Source organism: Triticum urartu, chromosome 1A, assembly GCF_056163025.1.
Source record: "Triticum urartu cultivar PI428250 chromosome 1A, HENAU_Tu73, whole genome shotgun sequence".
NCBI classification, from domain to species: Eukaryota; Viridiplantae; Streptophyta; class Magnoliopsida; order Poales; family Poaceae; genus Triticum; species Triticum urartu.
In genome coordinates, this window is record NC_141873.1 from 101,439,890 (window position 1) to 101,455,683 (window position 15,794).

General features: G+C 45.3%; 2 protein-coding genes across 7 annotated transcripts; one reads left to right on the forward strand and one right to left on the reverse strand.

Moving 5' to 3' along the window:
• Positions 1-11: 11 nt before the first annotated feature.
• On the reverse strand, positions 12-5,227 carry LOC125512185 (uncharacterized). 5 transcript variants are annotated; one of them, XM_087514644.1, is made up of 6 exons: positions 4,619-5,226; positions 4,409-4,548; positions 4,183-4,258; positions 3,147-4,097; positions 2,964-3,057; positions 12-2,482 (listed from the first exon to the last, which is right to left on the reverse strand). In XM_087514644.1, the coding sequence occupies exon 6, from the start codon at positions 2,059-2,061 to the stop codon at positions 634-636; it is 1,428 nt and encodes a 475-aa protein (XP_087370770.1). In that variant the 5' UTR covers positions 2,062-2,482; positions 2,964-3,057; positions 3,147-4,097; positions 4,183-4,258; positions 4,409-4,548; positions 4,619-5,226; the 3' UTR covers positions 12-633. The 5 variants fall into 5 exon arrangements, with proteins under 5 accessions (XP_087370770.1, XP_087370759.1, XP_087370767.1 ...); XM_087514633.1 differs by having other exon boundaries at positions 3,147-3,794; positions 3,967-4,548; XM_087514641.1 differs by having other exon boundaries at positions 3,147-3,446; positions 3,542-4,548.
• A 1,412-nt stretch (positions 5,228-6,639) lies between these two features.
• LOC125549722 (BTB/POZ and MATH domain-containing protein 1) lies at positions 6,640-14,657 on the forward strand. 2 transcript variants are annotated; one of them, XM_048712982.2, is made up of 3 exons: positions 6,640-6,904; positions 12,366-12,626; positions 12,781-14,657. In XM_048712982.2, exon 3 carries the CDS (start codon positions 13,077-13,079, stop codon positions 13,815-13,817), a length of 741 nt encoding a protein of 246 aa, XP_048568939.2. In that variant the 5' UTR covers positions 6,640-6,904; positions 12,366-12,626; positions 12,781-13,076; the 3' UTR covers positions 13,818-14,657. The 2 variants fall into 2 exon arrangements, with proteins under 2 accessions (XP_048568939.2, XP_087370785.1); XM_087514659.1 differs by having other exon boundaries at positions 12,366-14,657.
• The last annotated feature ends 1,137 nt before the right edge of the window (positions 14,658-15,794 follow it).

The following is a 15,794-nucleotide window of genomic DNA, read 5'->3' on the forward strand; positions in this document are numbered from 1 at the left end:
TCACAATAGTTGCCTCAATAACATGTAATGTTTTAATACAATTGGTTTAAACTAAAATTTTACACAACAATATTAACTAAAAATTTGGCAAGCGCCCTTCTCGGTAGCTAGCTAGGTACCTAGATGTATCCACGCCTGTCAGCTCGCCATCTTTGTCGCCCTGCAAGTGTCCCTCCCACCACAGTGTGTTTCCCCTATGGTGGTTCTCTTTATGCCCCTTGCACCGCCTTGGATTTTTCAATGTGACAGAGAGATTTTATCCACCTCAATATAAGCACATGCCAGAGAGGCAGGGTTGAATTGGTGCTGGCTTTGGTCGTTTGAACACCATCTTGCCAACCTAGTTAGGTTTGGTCATTTGCAAAAAGGGCATACCAAATCTGCTCCTTTTTATCAATAATGGTTACATGTTCAAACAACGTCATCATAATCAGCATGACAAAACATAGCGGAAAATAATGACATACTATCTTGAACTAAAAAGTTCTACGTGAGGCAATGCTCAACTTCATCATTTGGTTTCCTATCATTCTGTTATGGCGCTGCTAGAAGGAGGGCGCAAGAAGGCCGGCCGGGGGCCTTTTGCCCACGGCCGGGCAAGATGGAAGAATTTCCTTCTTAATTCTTGCTTCATTAGATTGATACATCTCCTCTCTTTATATAAAGAGGTTTACTTGACTCCCAAGCAAGGCTTACTTGACCCCTAAGAAAGAGACTCTTATCTCTAATTAACCCTAAGACTAACGGGCCCATTAGGCCCATTACGTACTCTAACACTACACCCCACCTGGACATGCAGCTTGTCCTCAAGCTGCAGCCTAACCAACTTATAACCATGACTCGACGCAACCCAAACCTAACACCTAAAAACAAGCCTTTTACATCTCGGCTTGTTTTATTATTCTCAACCTGAAATGGACTGAGACGATTTATTTTGAACCTCTTAACAAAAAGTGGATACCATCCGCACGTCGGACATGCACGTGTACAGCCACCTGGATCCCATGGACACCATCTGGACAAAAGGAGTGCATGTGTATGGCCACCTGGAAGTGGTCGCAAGAGTGACCAGCAGAGGCGCCCTTGCGGCACCCGGTGACGGAATGCAGTGGTGCTACGTGGTGCGTTGTTGTCGGTGACACCATGCCTTCTTCCTGCCGGACGGCTGTTGGTCTGCACCGCACAGGGAAGAGTTGGGGGCTTGCGATGGAGAATGACGAGGAGGGGTGCGTCCCCCCAACCGCCAATGTCGCAGACTTGAAGGTCGCTGCCCGTGGGGAAAACAGCATGCCTGCTGCCCGTGGGGGAAACCGCATGCCCAAGATCCCCGGCGCAGCGGATGAGATCGAGGTCCTTTGCGTAGCGAAGGGTAACTTGGAGGAGCGGCAGCTGCAGACCACGCATCTCCCGCACACGCCGACGCGCTAGGAGGCCGCGTGCAGTAGCCTGTAGCCTCACCGCCGCCGACACGTGGCGGGTAGCGATCCAAGACGGAAGCGGTGACGGCGACGGCGGGGACCGGACTTGGTGGAGCGGGACTCCCGCCGGCGCGGTCGATGCGGGGCCGGAGCTAACCGGCGGTGGCTGCGGCAGCGGCTGCTGCGGCGGAGCGCCGGGCGCGGCGGAGGCCGGCAGGAGCGGCGGCTGCCAGTGCAGCCAGGGCTGGGCGGTGGTGGCGATGGATGGCAGCTGCAGTGGCCCAGCGAGCGCGGCGAAGGCCGCCTGGTGCGGCGGCTGCCACGACAGCCAGGACGGGACGATGGATGGCAGCTGCAGCGGCTGCTGCAGCAGCCCGGCGAGCGCGGCGGGGGCCGCTTGGTGCGGCGGCTGCCACGGCGGCGCGGTGGCGGTGATGGGCGGCGCAGCCGGGTGCGGCCCATAGGACCCGGCCAAGAACAGGTGGATCTCCTGGACCGCCTGTGTTAGGTCCCGCAGCGCCCCGGACACCTCCGGGGTGAGGACGACGGGGGCGGGCGCGACGGAGGATCCCGGCGCGGGCAGGAGCGGGGCGACGGTCGTGACCGGCAGCGGAAGAGACGGGTTGGGCGGCGATGAAGACATGATCGAACCGAAGCTAGCTGATACCAAATTGTTATGGCGCTGCTAGAAGGAGGGCGCAAGAAGGCCGGCCGGGGGCCTTTTGCCCACGGCCGGGCAAGATGGAAGGATTTCCTTCTTAATTCTTGCTTGATTAGATTGATACATCTCCTCTCTTTATATAAAAAGGTTTACTTGACTCCCAAGCAAGGCTTACTTGACCCCTAAGAAAGCGACTCTTATCTCTAATTAACTCTAAGACTAACGGGCCCATTAGGCCCATTACGTACTCTAACACATTCGTATTAAAGATTGAAAACATCATCGTTCCAAGATATCCTTCACTATTTTATAAAATATTCAGGAAATCGTAAGTACAATGACATATGTAAAAAGCACCGAGGAGTTTGCACTGCAACCCTTCACTCATTCGTCGTCACTTCGGCTACATGAAAAAGGCATAAAACATCAAGAAGGCGATAGTTATGTCTCCACATCATGCAAAATTGCTATTTTCGGTAGTATTCGATGATATCTAAGGGCATCTTCTCCAGGTTCCTCAATTTTGCCGACAAAATCAATGTGACAGGAACAATATGATCCACACCAGCCTAGCTGCAAAAGTGGAAAGAGTTTTGCTTTCCAAATACCCAGCCATCCTACCACACACAATCAAACTAACAACAATATACTCGTACATTCACCTTGCTACTGTTGCTATCCCAATCAAAGAGTTTTGGCATCACAATATGCAACAAGAACCAGAATATGAACATGCAATTAATCATAAATAAAGAATCGATTTAGGATCACAATTCAACATTTTCTTGAGGAAATTATCCATGTGCTCTGTTTCTGTTGGAACAATAATAAGGCTTAAATTGCAGGAGAGTGAATTGTGGGGCTCAAATTTAAGCAACACTCACATTCGGAAGATGAAATCAGCCTCTGCCGTGATGACTTTCACCAAGTAGGACACCCATACCTGGTGGCCCAAACAGGAGAAACGCCGTCCACTACCTGCAATTTTTCACCATCTATGAACCACCAAATTATCAACAGGTACGAATTCTTTTCAGTTGACACAAAATTAAAACTTCTAGGGCTACCTCATCGGCGAAGAACTGTAGCTGCTTGACGACCTCCTACGTCACTTGTCTGGCGACGTTGGAAGAGAAAGGTACCATACTCCTGCAGCTTGCCTCAGACTGGTGTAGTCAACATGCAGCAACATAAAATGTTGGGTAGGACTGTACGTGATTGAGAAGATCTGATATAATGTTCTTGTAGCGATTGCATGAAAATATAATGTATTGTCAATCCCTCTCACTTGGTCATATGCTGGAACCATATTATACAATACATCACAATACACCAATGTCTCGACAATTGCATTAACCTTGGTGTCTCTGCAAGTTATTGGCATCTGCACTATGATGATTCAGGCCATTGATTCCTCAAAACACAAATTGAGAAGATCGTTTTATGTGCATCAAGAGAGTACCATGAGCTCTATCTGAGCGCCCATGGTAGCAAACGGGATACCCAGGATGATCACGATTCGGTAGGGAGCGACGTGGTGGTTTCCTCGGGGATGGTCAGCGGCTGCTGCTGTGATGCGATATATATATAATGAAACTGAGTAAAAGTGGTGACCAGCCTATACATTTTGCAGCACTGTACAAATAGTAAGAAGATATTTGGTCAAGATAACACGTCGATTCACGTAACCATGCCCCCAAAAATGAGATCCTTCTCTGCATATTTGCACAGCAACACAATGTAGTCAAACATATGGAAAAATTATTTGCATGCCGGAATATTATTAGAATCCGTTGATCTGAAGAAATATATAAATACTTGTTTTATTTAATTCAATCATAAAAAGGTATATTGGTTCAGGTATAGGAGTTAATCTGATGCATGTACCTTGTTCTAAGCTTCTCCTCTCTGGCTGCTTTCTCCTCCTTCCGATTGCTCTGTTGAGATTCTCTTTCAGAAGAACATTCAGTAGAAGGAAAAAATGACTTCGAAGGAGAGACGTATTTTGAAATAAAAAACTGCAAAAATCCAGTAATGGTTTAGTAGCTTCAGAAAAATATGCAATTGATACACATCATTTTGGGGTGTGCTTAAGAACAATACCAATTAGGAGTACAACTTAGCCTTGCTTCTTGTGCGACTGAATTTTCCTAAAGCCAAATTGGCAATGGATTTCAGACTGCATGTACATTAGAGAATAGGTTAAAGCGTCTTACATCAAATACATGTGGGTTTTTGGGAGTTGTGAAGGGCTGTAGAGAGCACTCCAAGCCCAATAACCAAGAACAAAGACCCAAGAAAACAACATGAAAAATAGATCAAAGCATACATATGACTGAGGATGGGGCAGAATTTCTCAAAGATAAACGCAAACTTCAAGGCACAACAGATCGATAGAAGGTCCTGAATCTGCGGCTGCTCCCCCGCATGCGTCCATGTCCCCGGCGGCGGACACCATGCTTCTTCCTTCTGTAGACATGGGAATTAGTAGTCACTGATCATCGGATGAAGTACAAAAAAAATGGAAAAGAGACAGCACCTGTGATGAACACAAACACGCAGGCGACTTCAGCTTCCCATAGTTCTCGCCTTGGCCGCTACCACGCCTCTGCTCGTCTGGCAACATGGACAAGCGACAATCAGAGAGCAGCACAAAAGAACTCGTCAATTGTGTCCAGTCCGTCGTGTCTGCGGACTGCGGTGTCTAGTTCGACCCCTCTACAGGATGCAGAGAGGCGACATTAGATGGATTAGTAGCGGCAAGGATGGAGGGGAGCTGCCGGTGCAGCGCATCCCCAGCATCGGTGTGAAGGGAGGCGACATTGGAGGCGCGGAAGAGTGGGGCGGCGGTACGCGGTGGGCGTCGGGGAAGGGCAGGCCGCGCGTGGAGTGGGTCGGCGACGGCGGCCGCAGCCAGGTCGCCGCACCGGCGACGCCATGTCCTTCGCAATGAACGGCATCGCCGCCGTGCTTCCCTTCAATCTCTGTCTCTCTTCTATGGCCAGCACAACGAACGGGGCCGGTGGCAAACCCCTTGTCTAGATCCAACCACAGCAGGCATGGCCGCCGCGCTTCTCTTCGCTCTCTCTGTTTGTTCCATGACCTGCGCAAGCAACGTGGGGCGGTTTTGGAAAAGGGAACCGTGCCATGGGAAAGAAGGAAAGACACGATGGCATTTGTGGGTAAAACGTGGGTGCGTGGTCGCCGGAGGCAGCGTGGGTAAAACATGGTTGGTGTTAAACATCGAAGCCACGTGAATCATAGGATTCAACCCTTTCAATGGATGAGATTGTCTGATTCTCCGCCCTCTCTTCCTTTTATAGGGGTAGTAGATTATAACATTTTTAATACATGAAACATATTGTGGAATTCATGGTCCTTTTTTAAGCGTTTTTCCTCAAACTCGTGAACACTTTTTCAAGTTCGTGAAACATTTTCTAAAATGCATATTTTTTTGTTTTATTATGTTATTTATTTATCTTTTACAAATTCACAACATTTTTAAAATTGCAAACATTATTAAAAATACCTAAAAATTAAATATTATGTGTTTTTTAGTCAATGAATATTTCTTTTCTCTGGTACTTGATAAACCGGCAACATAGTTTTTCAGAGGCAGACACTTCCATTTTCTTCAGCCAAGAAGCTAAATGGGACGGGGCCCTGGTGCATTTTAGCTCCTACTAGAACAAAAAAAGTGCGCTTTGTTGCACCCAACTTTTTTATGTTTTAGAAATATGATTTCTTATTTTATTTGTGTCATTGATGAGCTGAGCAGCTTCCCGCGACACATAAAACATGAAAATCAAGTGTCATGACCAATTCATTCAGACATATAGTATATGCTAATAGAAGGAACATGGACTATTTTAAATCTGTGTGTGTTGCTCGATATGAGTACACAATAAAGATCCAGAAAATCGTAAGATATGTTTTTCTCCAGCTCATCCTCATCATTACAAAAGATGAAACCCTACATGATAATATCATCAAACATTTGGCCTAACGCACAAACGCTCATCATACCATATAATATCCGATGGGTTTCCATAGAATGGATGCCGTCCTTCTCATCACTAACTAAAGAGAAGATGCAATTTTGTTAAGGATAACACATATTTCAATTATCCCAAACATTTAGAGGCAAAACAGTAAGCAACTTCCATGATGCAAGTATGGATTACATTTTTCTTGGATGGACAATAACCCTTGATCCTTCAACATAATGATCTAACTTCCTTTTTGACAGGTCGATGCAGAGGCATTAAGAAAATTTATCAGTAGACAAATCTTTCACTAATGTCGGATTTCCAATTTTCCATTATTTTCCTAATGCATATATTAGGAAATAATGTGTCAGAATATATATTTTTAGAAAGTGTCAGAATATTAGTAGCGGGCGCAGCTACAGGGTGGATAGGATGGGCCGCGGCCCACCCTGGGAATTTTGGACGGCCTGTATATAGGGGATTTGGTGATGGGCTGGAGAAGAAGAAATAAAAAAGGCCCAACAAACGCGGCCTGCTAGTCCGCTCGTACCAACTAGAACGCGCAGCCGCACTGCCTCTCGTCGCAGTCTTTTCCTTCTTTCCCCTCTGCGCCGCACTGCTCGCGGACTCGCCGCTTACTCGCCGGCGAATCACCGTCGCCGGACCCCAAGAGTCCAGGAGCTGCCCAAGGTCCGCCCCACAGGGCCGCTGCAATCACAGTGCCTAGCCGTCCGCTCCTCGCTCTCTGCTCACTCGGCAGCAGCACTGGTCCTGCCCGGCGGCCGGCGGTGTGCTGGTGTGCAGCTACGACATAAAGGGAGCCGATCGTATTTGAGGTACGTTGTCCATTTTCCTCGTCCCCATTTTAATGTCTGATTGATTGTTCTCATTATGATTTAGGAATCTAGGGTCTTTGTTTTGAAAGGAATCTAGGTCTGATATTTATAGTGCTATCAGCCACATACATGAACAAATGGGGATAATTTGTCGTGTCCAACCATGATTGATACTAGAATGTAAAAAAAAAGTGTAGAATTTGAAGAATGAAGAGGATGAGACTCAGTGCTTCTCTTTTCCGGAAACATGCCACGAAGAATGAAGGTGATACAATTGATACTTTCATGGCCATTAGAAAGTGTATAGGCATGTATTCTTCTTTTATGCAAAATACACACTTGATTGAGGATTTTAATATGTTTGTAAGACCATATTATATCTTTCCATTGTGTTATTGCCAATTGGTAAATTAATTAAGTACGGTAGCAATGCAATATGCGTTAAACAACAAAAACAACAACAACAACAAAGCCTTTAGTCCCAAACAAGTTGGGGTAGGCTAGAGGTGAAACCCCAGTGTTCAAGAAAGCGTTCTTAGGCGCCGCTTAAGCGCGCTTTAGCGCTAAGCGACAGCTAAACGCTTCGCTTCTGCCCTAGGCGGAAGTTTTAGCGTTAAGCGAAAAAAGCGGGATTTAGCGGCCGCTTTAGCGCTGAGCGCTGGCTAAGCGGTCGCTGAGCGCGCTTAAGCGTTCAAAAAGCGAGGAATGGGCCACGGGCTGGAGGTAAAAGATGGGAATAAAGGCCTGGCCCAATACTGGCCTGTTCGGCTAGGGTTTACTGGGTTAGAAGGGGAGTGGGGAGAAGAGAGCTCCAGTCCAGATGCTCCTGTTCTGCATCCAACTCAGCTCCATGCATTCTTCCTCCTCGTCCCCGCACTGGATCTGAACTACTGCTTGGGCTGGGATGGGGCTGCTGCTGCTGTTTGGTTGCTGCTGCTGCTGCTTGCCTGCAGCTGCCATTTATCTTATATGCTCTAAGCCAATATTATGCATTTATGCTTGCTGTGTGAACCACTGAACCTTATCCTTATGTGTTATTTGGCTATTTGTTGTGGTGTGTGAACCACTGAACCTCAACCTTATATGCCCCTCCGTCCTAAAACTCTTGTCTTAGATTTGTCTAAATACGAATGTATCTAGTTACGTTTTAGTGTTAGATACATCCGTATCTAGACAAATCTAAGACAAGAATTTTGGGACGGAGGGAGTATTTCAGATTTTTCAGTTACCTATGTGCTATATTTTCTGTTTTCTTGTGCATATTATTCAAAAACAGCCAAATTCTGGCCAATTAAAAAAACGCTTAACCCTGGTTAAGCTGCGCTTAAGCAGCCATTGCTCTAAGCTGTGGCCTTCCGCTCCGCTTACGCTTACCGCTTTCTTGAACATTGTGAAACCCATATGATCTCGCGACCAACTCATGGCTCTGGCACATGGATAGCAAGCTTCCACGCACCCCTGTCCATAGCTAGTTCTTTGGTGATACTCCAATCCTTCAGGTCTCTCTTAACGGACTCCTCCCATGTCAAATTCGGTCTACCCCGACCTCTCTTACATTCTCCGCATGCTTTAGCCGTCGGCTATGCACTGGAGCTTCTGGAGGCCTGCGCTGAATATGCCCAAACCATCCCAGACAATGTTGGGCAAGCTTCTCTTCAATTGGTGCTACCCCAGTCCCCAACTCTTATCTCGTATATCATCATTCCGGACTCGATCCTTCCTCGTGTGGCCACACATCCATCTCAACATACATATCACCGCCACACCTAACTGTTGAACATGTCACCTTTTTAGCCAGCCAACACCTAGCGCCATACAACATTGCGGGCCGAACCGCCGTCCTGTAGAACTTGCCTTTTAGCTTTTGTGGCACTCTCTTGTCACAAAGAGTGCCAGAAGCTTGGCGCCACTTCATCCATTCGGCTTTGATTCGATGGTTCACATCTTCATCAATACCCCCATCCTCCTGCAGCATTGACCCCAAATATTGAAAGATGTCCTTCTAAGGCACCACCTGCCCATCAAGGCGAACCTCCTCCTCCTCACACCTAGTAGTACTGAAACAGCACATCATGTACTCGGTTTTAGTTCTAATAAGCCTAAACCCTTTCGATTCCAAGGTTTGTCTCCATAACTCTTAACTTCCTATTTACCCCCGTCCGACTATCGTCAACTAGCACCACATCATCCGCAAAGAGCATACACCATGGGATATCTCCTTGTATATCCCTTGTGACCTCATCCATCACCAAGGCAAAAAGATAAAGGCTCAAAGCTAACCCCTGATGCAGTCCTATCTTAATCGGGAAGTCATTAGTGTCGACGTCACTTGTCACAACATTATCGTACTGTCCTTGATGAGGGTAATGTACTTTGCTGGGACTTTGTGTTTCTCCAATGCAATATGTGTTGTCAAAATAAATTTTTTGAGATGCACCACCCCGTTTCAAAATTCTAGATCCGCTCGCAAGAATCGTTTCTTGGCATCTCTCTACACATACTATTGTTTTGAAGATGATGTTTCAGAGAGACATGTTGGTCATTATGTCAATATAAAACAGGAGACGGGTGTGTCAACATGTATGTAGCAAGCTAACCGTGATGTCAACCACATGTGATTTAAATGTATTGTGGAGTCCCATTAGTCAACTCTTAGTATAAGTGGAAAATTCTTAGCCTATATAAGTATTTGCATAACCATCAATAACAAAATATTCCCTTCGTTCCTAAATATAAGTCTTTTTAGAGATTCCACTATGGACTACATACGGAGCGAAATGAGTGACGCTACACTCTAAAATATGTCTATGTACATCCATATGTAGTTTTGTAGTGGATTATCTAAAAAAGACTTATATTTAGGAGCGGAGGGAGTATTTGACACGGATCACATTTTAGAAAACAAAACGGTGATTTGAAGGTTAAGTCATAGATTCTACCAAAATAATTACACATGAATTGCAGGTTTTCTACATGATCTCAAGAAATGTTCACTTTTTTCAAAATGAGTTTGCAATTTTTTTAACGTCAACTACAGTAAACCTCATGCTATAGTAACCATTCCATACAGTAGACCGCTACAATGACGCCCCGATGCTACATTATTACTCGATTTGTTCGGTTCCTGCCAATGGGTCGGCCCGGTCGGACTGCTCCTGTGCATTGTGCCCCCTATTTGTCTCCCACCTCTGAAGTACTCCTGATACTTCGCACATTTTGAATCAATCCTCAAAAAATTGTGAGAAAAAACATACAATAATTACATAAATTGAACGCGAGTTTTACATTCAAAATCAACCTGTAACTTTAGAAAAAAAAGACAAACTTAGTGTTATTAATGATCATGAGCCGAATTCACTGCCCAATTCGAAATTGGCAACTGTCCACAATCAAATTGATCGTCTTTGCTTCCCGGTCTCTGTATTGTATTCGGATTTGGAACTATTTTGGCACGTTGAATAAACAACAACAAAAACTTTAGTCCCAACCAAGTTGGGGTAGGGCTAGAGGTGAAACTCATAAGATCTCGCGACTAACTCATGGCTCTGGCACATGGATAACAAGCTTCCACGCACCCCTGTCCATAGCTAGTTCTTTGGTGATACTCCAATCTTTCAGGTCTCTCTTAACAGACTCCTCCCATGTCAAATTCGATCTACCCCGACCTCTCTTGACATTCTCCGCATGCTTTAGCCGTCGGCTATGCACTGGAGCTTCTGGAGGCCTGCGCTGAATATGTCCAAATCATCTCAGACGATGTTGGACAAGCTTCTCTACAATTGGTGCTACACGAACTTTATCTTGCATATCATCATTCCAGACTCGATCCTTCCTCGTGTGGCCACACATCCATCTCAACATACACATCTCCGCCACGCCTAACGGTTGAACATGTCGCCTTTTAGTCGGCCAACACTCAGCGCCATACAACATTGCAGGTCGAACCGCCGTCCTGTAGAACTTGCCTTTTATCTTTTGTGGCACTCTCTTGTCACAGAGAATGCGCTTTGATTCGATGGTTCACATCTTCATCAATACCCCCATCCTCCTGCAGCATTGACCCCAAATATCGAAAGGTGTCCTTCTGAGGCACCACCTGCCCATCAAGGCTAACCTCCTCCTCCTCGCACCTAGTAGTACTGAAACCACACATCATGTACTCGGTTTTAGTTCTACCAAGACTAAACCCTTTCGATTCCAATGTTTGACTCCATAACTCTAACTTCCTATTTACCCATGTCCGAGTATCGTCAACTAGCACCACATGATCTGCAAAGAGCATACACCATGGGATATCTACTTGTATATCCCTTGTGACCTCATCCATCACCAAGGCAAAAAGATAAGGGCTCAAAGCTGACCCCTGATGCAGTCCTATCTTAATCAGGAAGTCATCAGTGTCAACATCACTTGTTCGAACACTTGTCACAACATTATTGTACATGTCCTTGATGAGGGTAATGTACTTTGCTGGAACTTTGTGTTTCTCCAAGGCCCACCACATGACATTCCGTGGTATCTTATCATAGGCCTTCTCGAAGTCAATGAACACCATATGCAAGTCCTTCTTTTGCTCCCTGTATCTCTCCATAAGTTGTCGTACCAAGAAAATGGCTTCCATGGTCAACCTCCCAGGCATGAAACCAAAATTATTTTTGGTCACGCTTGTCATTCTCCATAAGCGATGCTCAACGACTCTCTCCCATAGCTTCATTCTATGACTCATCAGCTTAATTGCACGGTAATTAGTACAACTTTGAACATTCCTCTTGTTCTTGATGATTGGTACTAATATACTCCGACTCCATTCTTCTGGCATCTTATTTGCCCGAAAAATGAGCTTGAAAAGCTTGGTTAGCCATATTATCGCTATGTCTCCAAGGCCTTTCCACACCTCAATGGGGATAAAATCTGGGCCCATCGCCTTGCCTCCTTTCATCCTTTTTAAAGCCTCCTTGACCTCATACTCCTGGATTCGCCGCACAAAACGCATGCTGGTCTCATCGAAGGCGTCGTCCAGTTCAATGGTAGAACTCTCATTCTTCCCATTGAACAACTTGTCGAAGTACTCCCACCATCTATGCTTAATCTCCTCGTCCTTCACTAGGAGTTGGTCTACTCCGTCCTTGATCCATTTGCCTTGGCCAACATCCCTCGTCTTCCTCTCCCCGATCTTGGCCATCTTATAGATGTCCCTTTCCCTTCCTTCGTGCATAACCGTTGGTAGAGCTGCTCATACGCCTGACCCCTTGCTTCACTGACAGCTCGCTTTGCGACCTTCTTCGCCATCTTGTACTTCTCTATGTTGTCTGCACTCCTATTTTGGCACGTTGTATCTATTAGTCAATTTATTCCAGTCAACTACTTCGATGCATGTGATTGCATGTGCTTGTATATGAGTCTGTGATTTCACTGTGTTAAAAAAGAAAAACTACTTTGACGTGCATTTCATTTTGGCTAGGGACACATTCTCAGTGCGGCCCATATCACCTGCCGTGTTGGAGGGACCCCCTTGTTGGAAGCCCGCAAAGAACAGTTCTGTCTGTGCTCAAGGGTTTCACGCCAAGCAACAGCGGAGCAGAGGAGACAGAAATACGGCGTACAGCGGAGGTTCTGGTGCGGGTGCGGGGAGATCTAAGGAGCGGCCGGTGGCGCCTCAGCACCGATTGCCACCACCAGCAGGGCAATCGCATCGCCGCCACCTCCGACTGCTAGCAAGCCAGTGAGTGCCCTTTTGTGCTTTTGTTTCAGTTCGATGAGCTGAAGGATTCGCTAGCTTGTACTCTGCACGACTGCACCGTCAATTTTGTGGTAGTACTTTCTTTTGCGTCCTTTTTTGTGGAATTCGTCTTTGTGTTTGCTTAAAATTTGTTCAGTGAACAAGCGGGCTAAGACGGCACAGCCGGAGGCGCAGACCACCATCGTGGACTCCTCTGTCTTCCAGTTCAGAGTAGACTACCAGCAAATCAAGGAGCTTCCTCTCGGCAAGTCCGTCTACTCTGACGTCGTCTCCGCCGGGGGACACCTTTGGAGGATTGAGTGCTTCCCGCATGGGGAGAGCGAGGCCAACAAGGGCGAGTATGTTTCTATCTAACTCGACCATTTGAGCAAATCCAGATGCGTCAGGGCCATCTTGGAGGTCGACATACTGGGTAGGGATGGCAAACCATCTATGTCAGGCATGCAAAGGACATTTGAAACCTTTGGGATCAAGGGAGACAAAGGCCTCGCCGATTCTTGGGGGTGGGATCGGTTCATCAAGGGAACTATTTTGGAGGAAGATTACTTAATAGGGAGACACGTCACGTTTCTATGTGCCGTCATGGTCATCGATGACAGTCCTATTCCCCTGCCGCCTTCAGACATTGGAACTCATCTTGGCTGCCTGCTAGATAACAATGACGGGACAGATGTGTCATTCATCGTCAATGATGAGACATTCCATGCTCACCGCGCGGTGCTTGCTGCCCGCTCACCAGTCTTTAGAGCAGAGCTCTTCGGTTCCATGTCTGAGGCTACAATGTCATCCATCACACTGCACGACATCACACCTGCAACATTTAAAGTTATGCTTCGGTTCATTTACACGGATGAATTGCCTGGAGAAGACAGGCTTGAGGACTCCTCCGCTGAGATGTTTCAGGATCTACGCGCTGCGGCCGATTGGTATGCATTGGATCGTCTGAAGGTTATTTGTGCCCAGAAGTTATGGGAGAAAGTGTCTGTAGATACAGTTGCAACTATCTTAGGTTGGGCTGAAACCTACAACTGTCAGGAGTTGAAGAACAAGTGCATTGACTTCTTTGTGGCGGAGGAAAATTTCAAGGAGGCCATGTTCACGGATGGTTATGCGCTACTGGTTCTGAAATTCCCATCGATTACTGCTGAGCTCAAAAGGAGGGTTAGGGCATGATGTAGTGAGATACATCTCTGTGTATATAGCTCAGGTTTTAGAGCATAGCTCTAGTATGGTATTTTGGAATTGGTGTATGGTTCTGGCATCTTTTAAAAGCTAATTGGCGCAGCACTAGATGCACCTGGTAAGCTGGGACCTGATAATGTAGTAAGAATCATCTTCTTATGAGTATTGGGCTTAGTTGCTACCAAGTACTGACAGCGATAAGTAAGGTGAGTTGGAGGATGTTATCAGATAGTACTCCCTCCGTCCCACAATATAAGATCGTTTTGCAAGCTGTTTTAACTTGCAAAACGATCCTGTATCATGGGACGGAGGGAGTAACTGAGATGCAAGTTGAGGATGTCGTGCCAAATGAGCGGATCGTTTGTGTTTATATTTCTCTGTTCTTTTGACCATGTCATGTGCTGAAGCTTTTAATATATTTACTTTTGCTACTCTAGTGCATAATAATCTAGAGCTTGGGCAATCTGAATACTTCCGTTGTCATGGCACAATTCTGGATTATAGTGTTTGCATAGTTAAGTGTGAATGTCGGTTCCCATGTCCATCTGATAATAACTGAAATTAAACAAGGAAGAGGATGTTCGGAACAAAAGAACCTGGAAATTGGTCGTGGGAGGACTAGGACGGAGGTCTGGGTCTGAACAAACTTTCTAATGAGTTGGTCTGCATGTTCAAGATCGAGGGAGTAACATCATACGAACGACTCAGTATGTTTGCATACAACACATAATTTATACTATCAGAGAAAAGCCTTTGCGTGATGCGAGATAAAAGATTTTGCTCTTGTAAAATGTGAAACAGTGGATACTGGATTCAAATTTGCTGTCCTATCGAGCAGGTGTCATGCTTTGTACTTCCTCCGTTCATAAATATTTGTATTTCTAGAGATTTCAACAAATGACTACATACGGAGCAAAATAAGTGAATCTACATTTTAAAATATATATATATATATATATATATATATATATATATCCGTATATGGTAGTTCATTTGAAATATCTAAAAAGACAAATATTTAAGAACGGAGAGAGTAATACTCGGCTTGTGTTTGCGGCTGTCATTCCAATTATGCATTATTTTTTGTTTGATCATGAACGGTATACGTGTTGGACGCTTGAAGCAAATCTATGTACTTCATATTTCACATTTTTGTTGAAAAATAACTTCGTTTAGTCCAGCCCCCCCCCCCCCCCCCTCTTTAAAATACATTTTTGCTGCTCAATATGTTTTTTACTAGTAAAAGAGTTTGTGCGTTGCACAACGGGAGAATAAATACCACACTTCCCTAACCCAATAGCCATGAATCAAGACCTGGATAGGTCCACGTGCTTTATTTCAACACATGACATCGCATCTGTGTTGTCACTTATCCTTCTTCCCACCATCCCCGATGCTAGCCTTAGTGCTTGCACAATCACAACACATTGAAATGTTTTCAATCCTAAAGTGTCTCTCTCCTGGCATAACATGAGAAATCTGTTTTTTTCTTTGACGTTTGGCGAGGCGTGCATGTGTAATTATAGATGGTTTCTTTTGTCTCCAATTTTGATTTTGCTGAGGTATTCATTTCTAGTTCGGATCGGCACCGATATTCAAAAAAGACGGATCCTGCGCTATTGATTAAGGATGCATCCTAAATAATATTTTTAAAATGGTTAACAGGTAAAATAACATCACATTCAGGTTCAACACATTTTTCTAATCAAATTTCACATATAACATGTTAAATTTGGAGTTAGGGTTTAAAAGGTATGGTTATTTTCAAAACACATTTGATATGTCATGGGGTTGATTAACCCGAATATCATATGAGGTTTCCTCCAAAAGCAAAAAAATCTAACTTAAAACTGACGCACAGGTTAATTATCGGAAATATCAAAGAGTTTTCTGCAAAAGTAAAAAAAAAAAATCTAATTTTAAACTGTGCTGCTAGTTTATTATCAGAAACATCAGAGGATTTTCTGT

What these genes read in the sequence shown, in the direction of transcription:
- LOC125512185 (XM_087514646.1), bottom strand. Translation starts at nt 2,061, where the DNA reads ATGTCTTCATCGCCGCCCAACCCGTCTCTTCCGCTGCCGGTCACGACC.
- LOC125549722 (XM_087514659.1), top strand. Translation starts at nt 13,077, where the DNA reads ATGTCAGGCATGCAAAGGACATTTGAAACCTTTGGGATCAAGGGAGAC.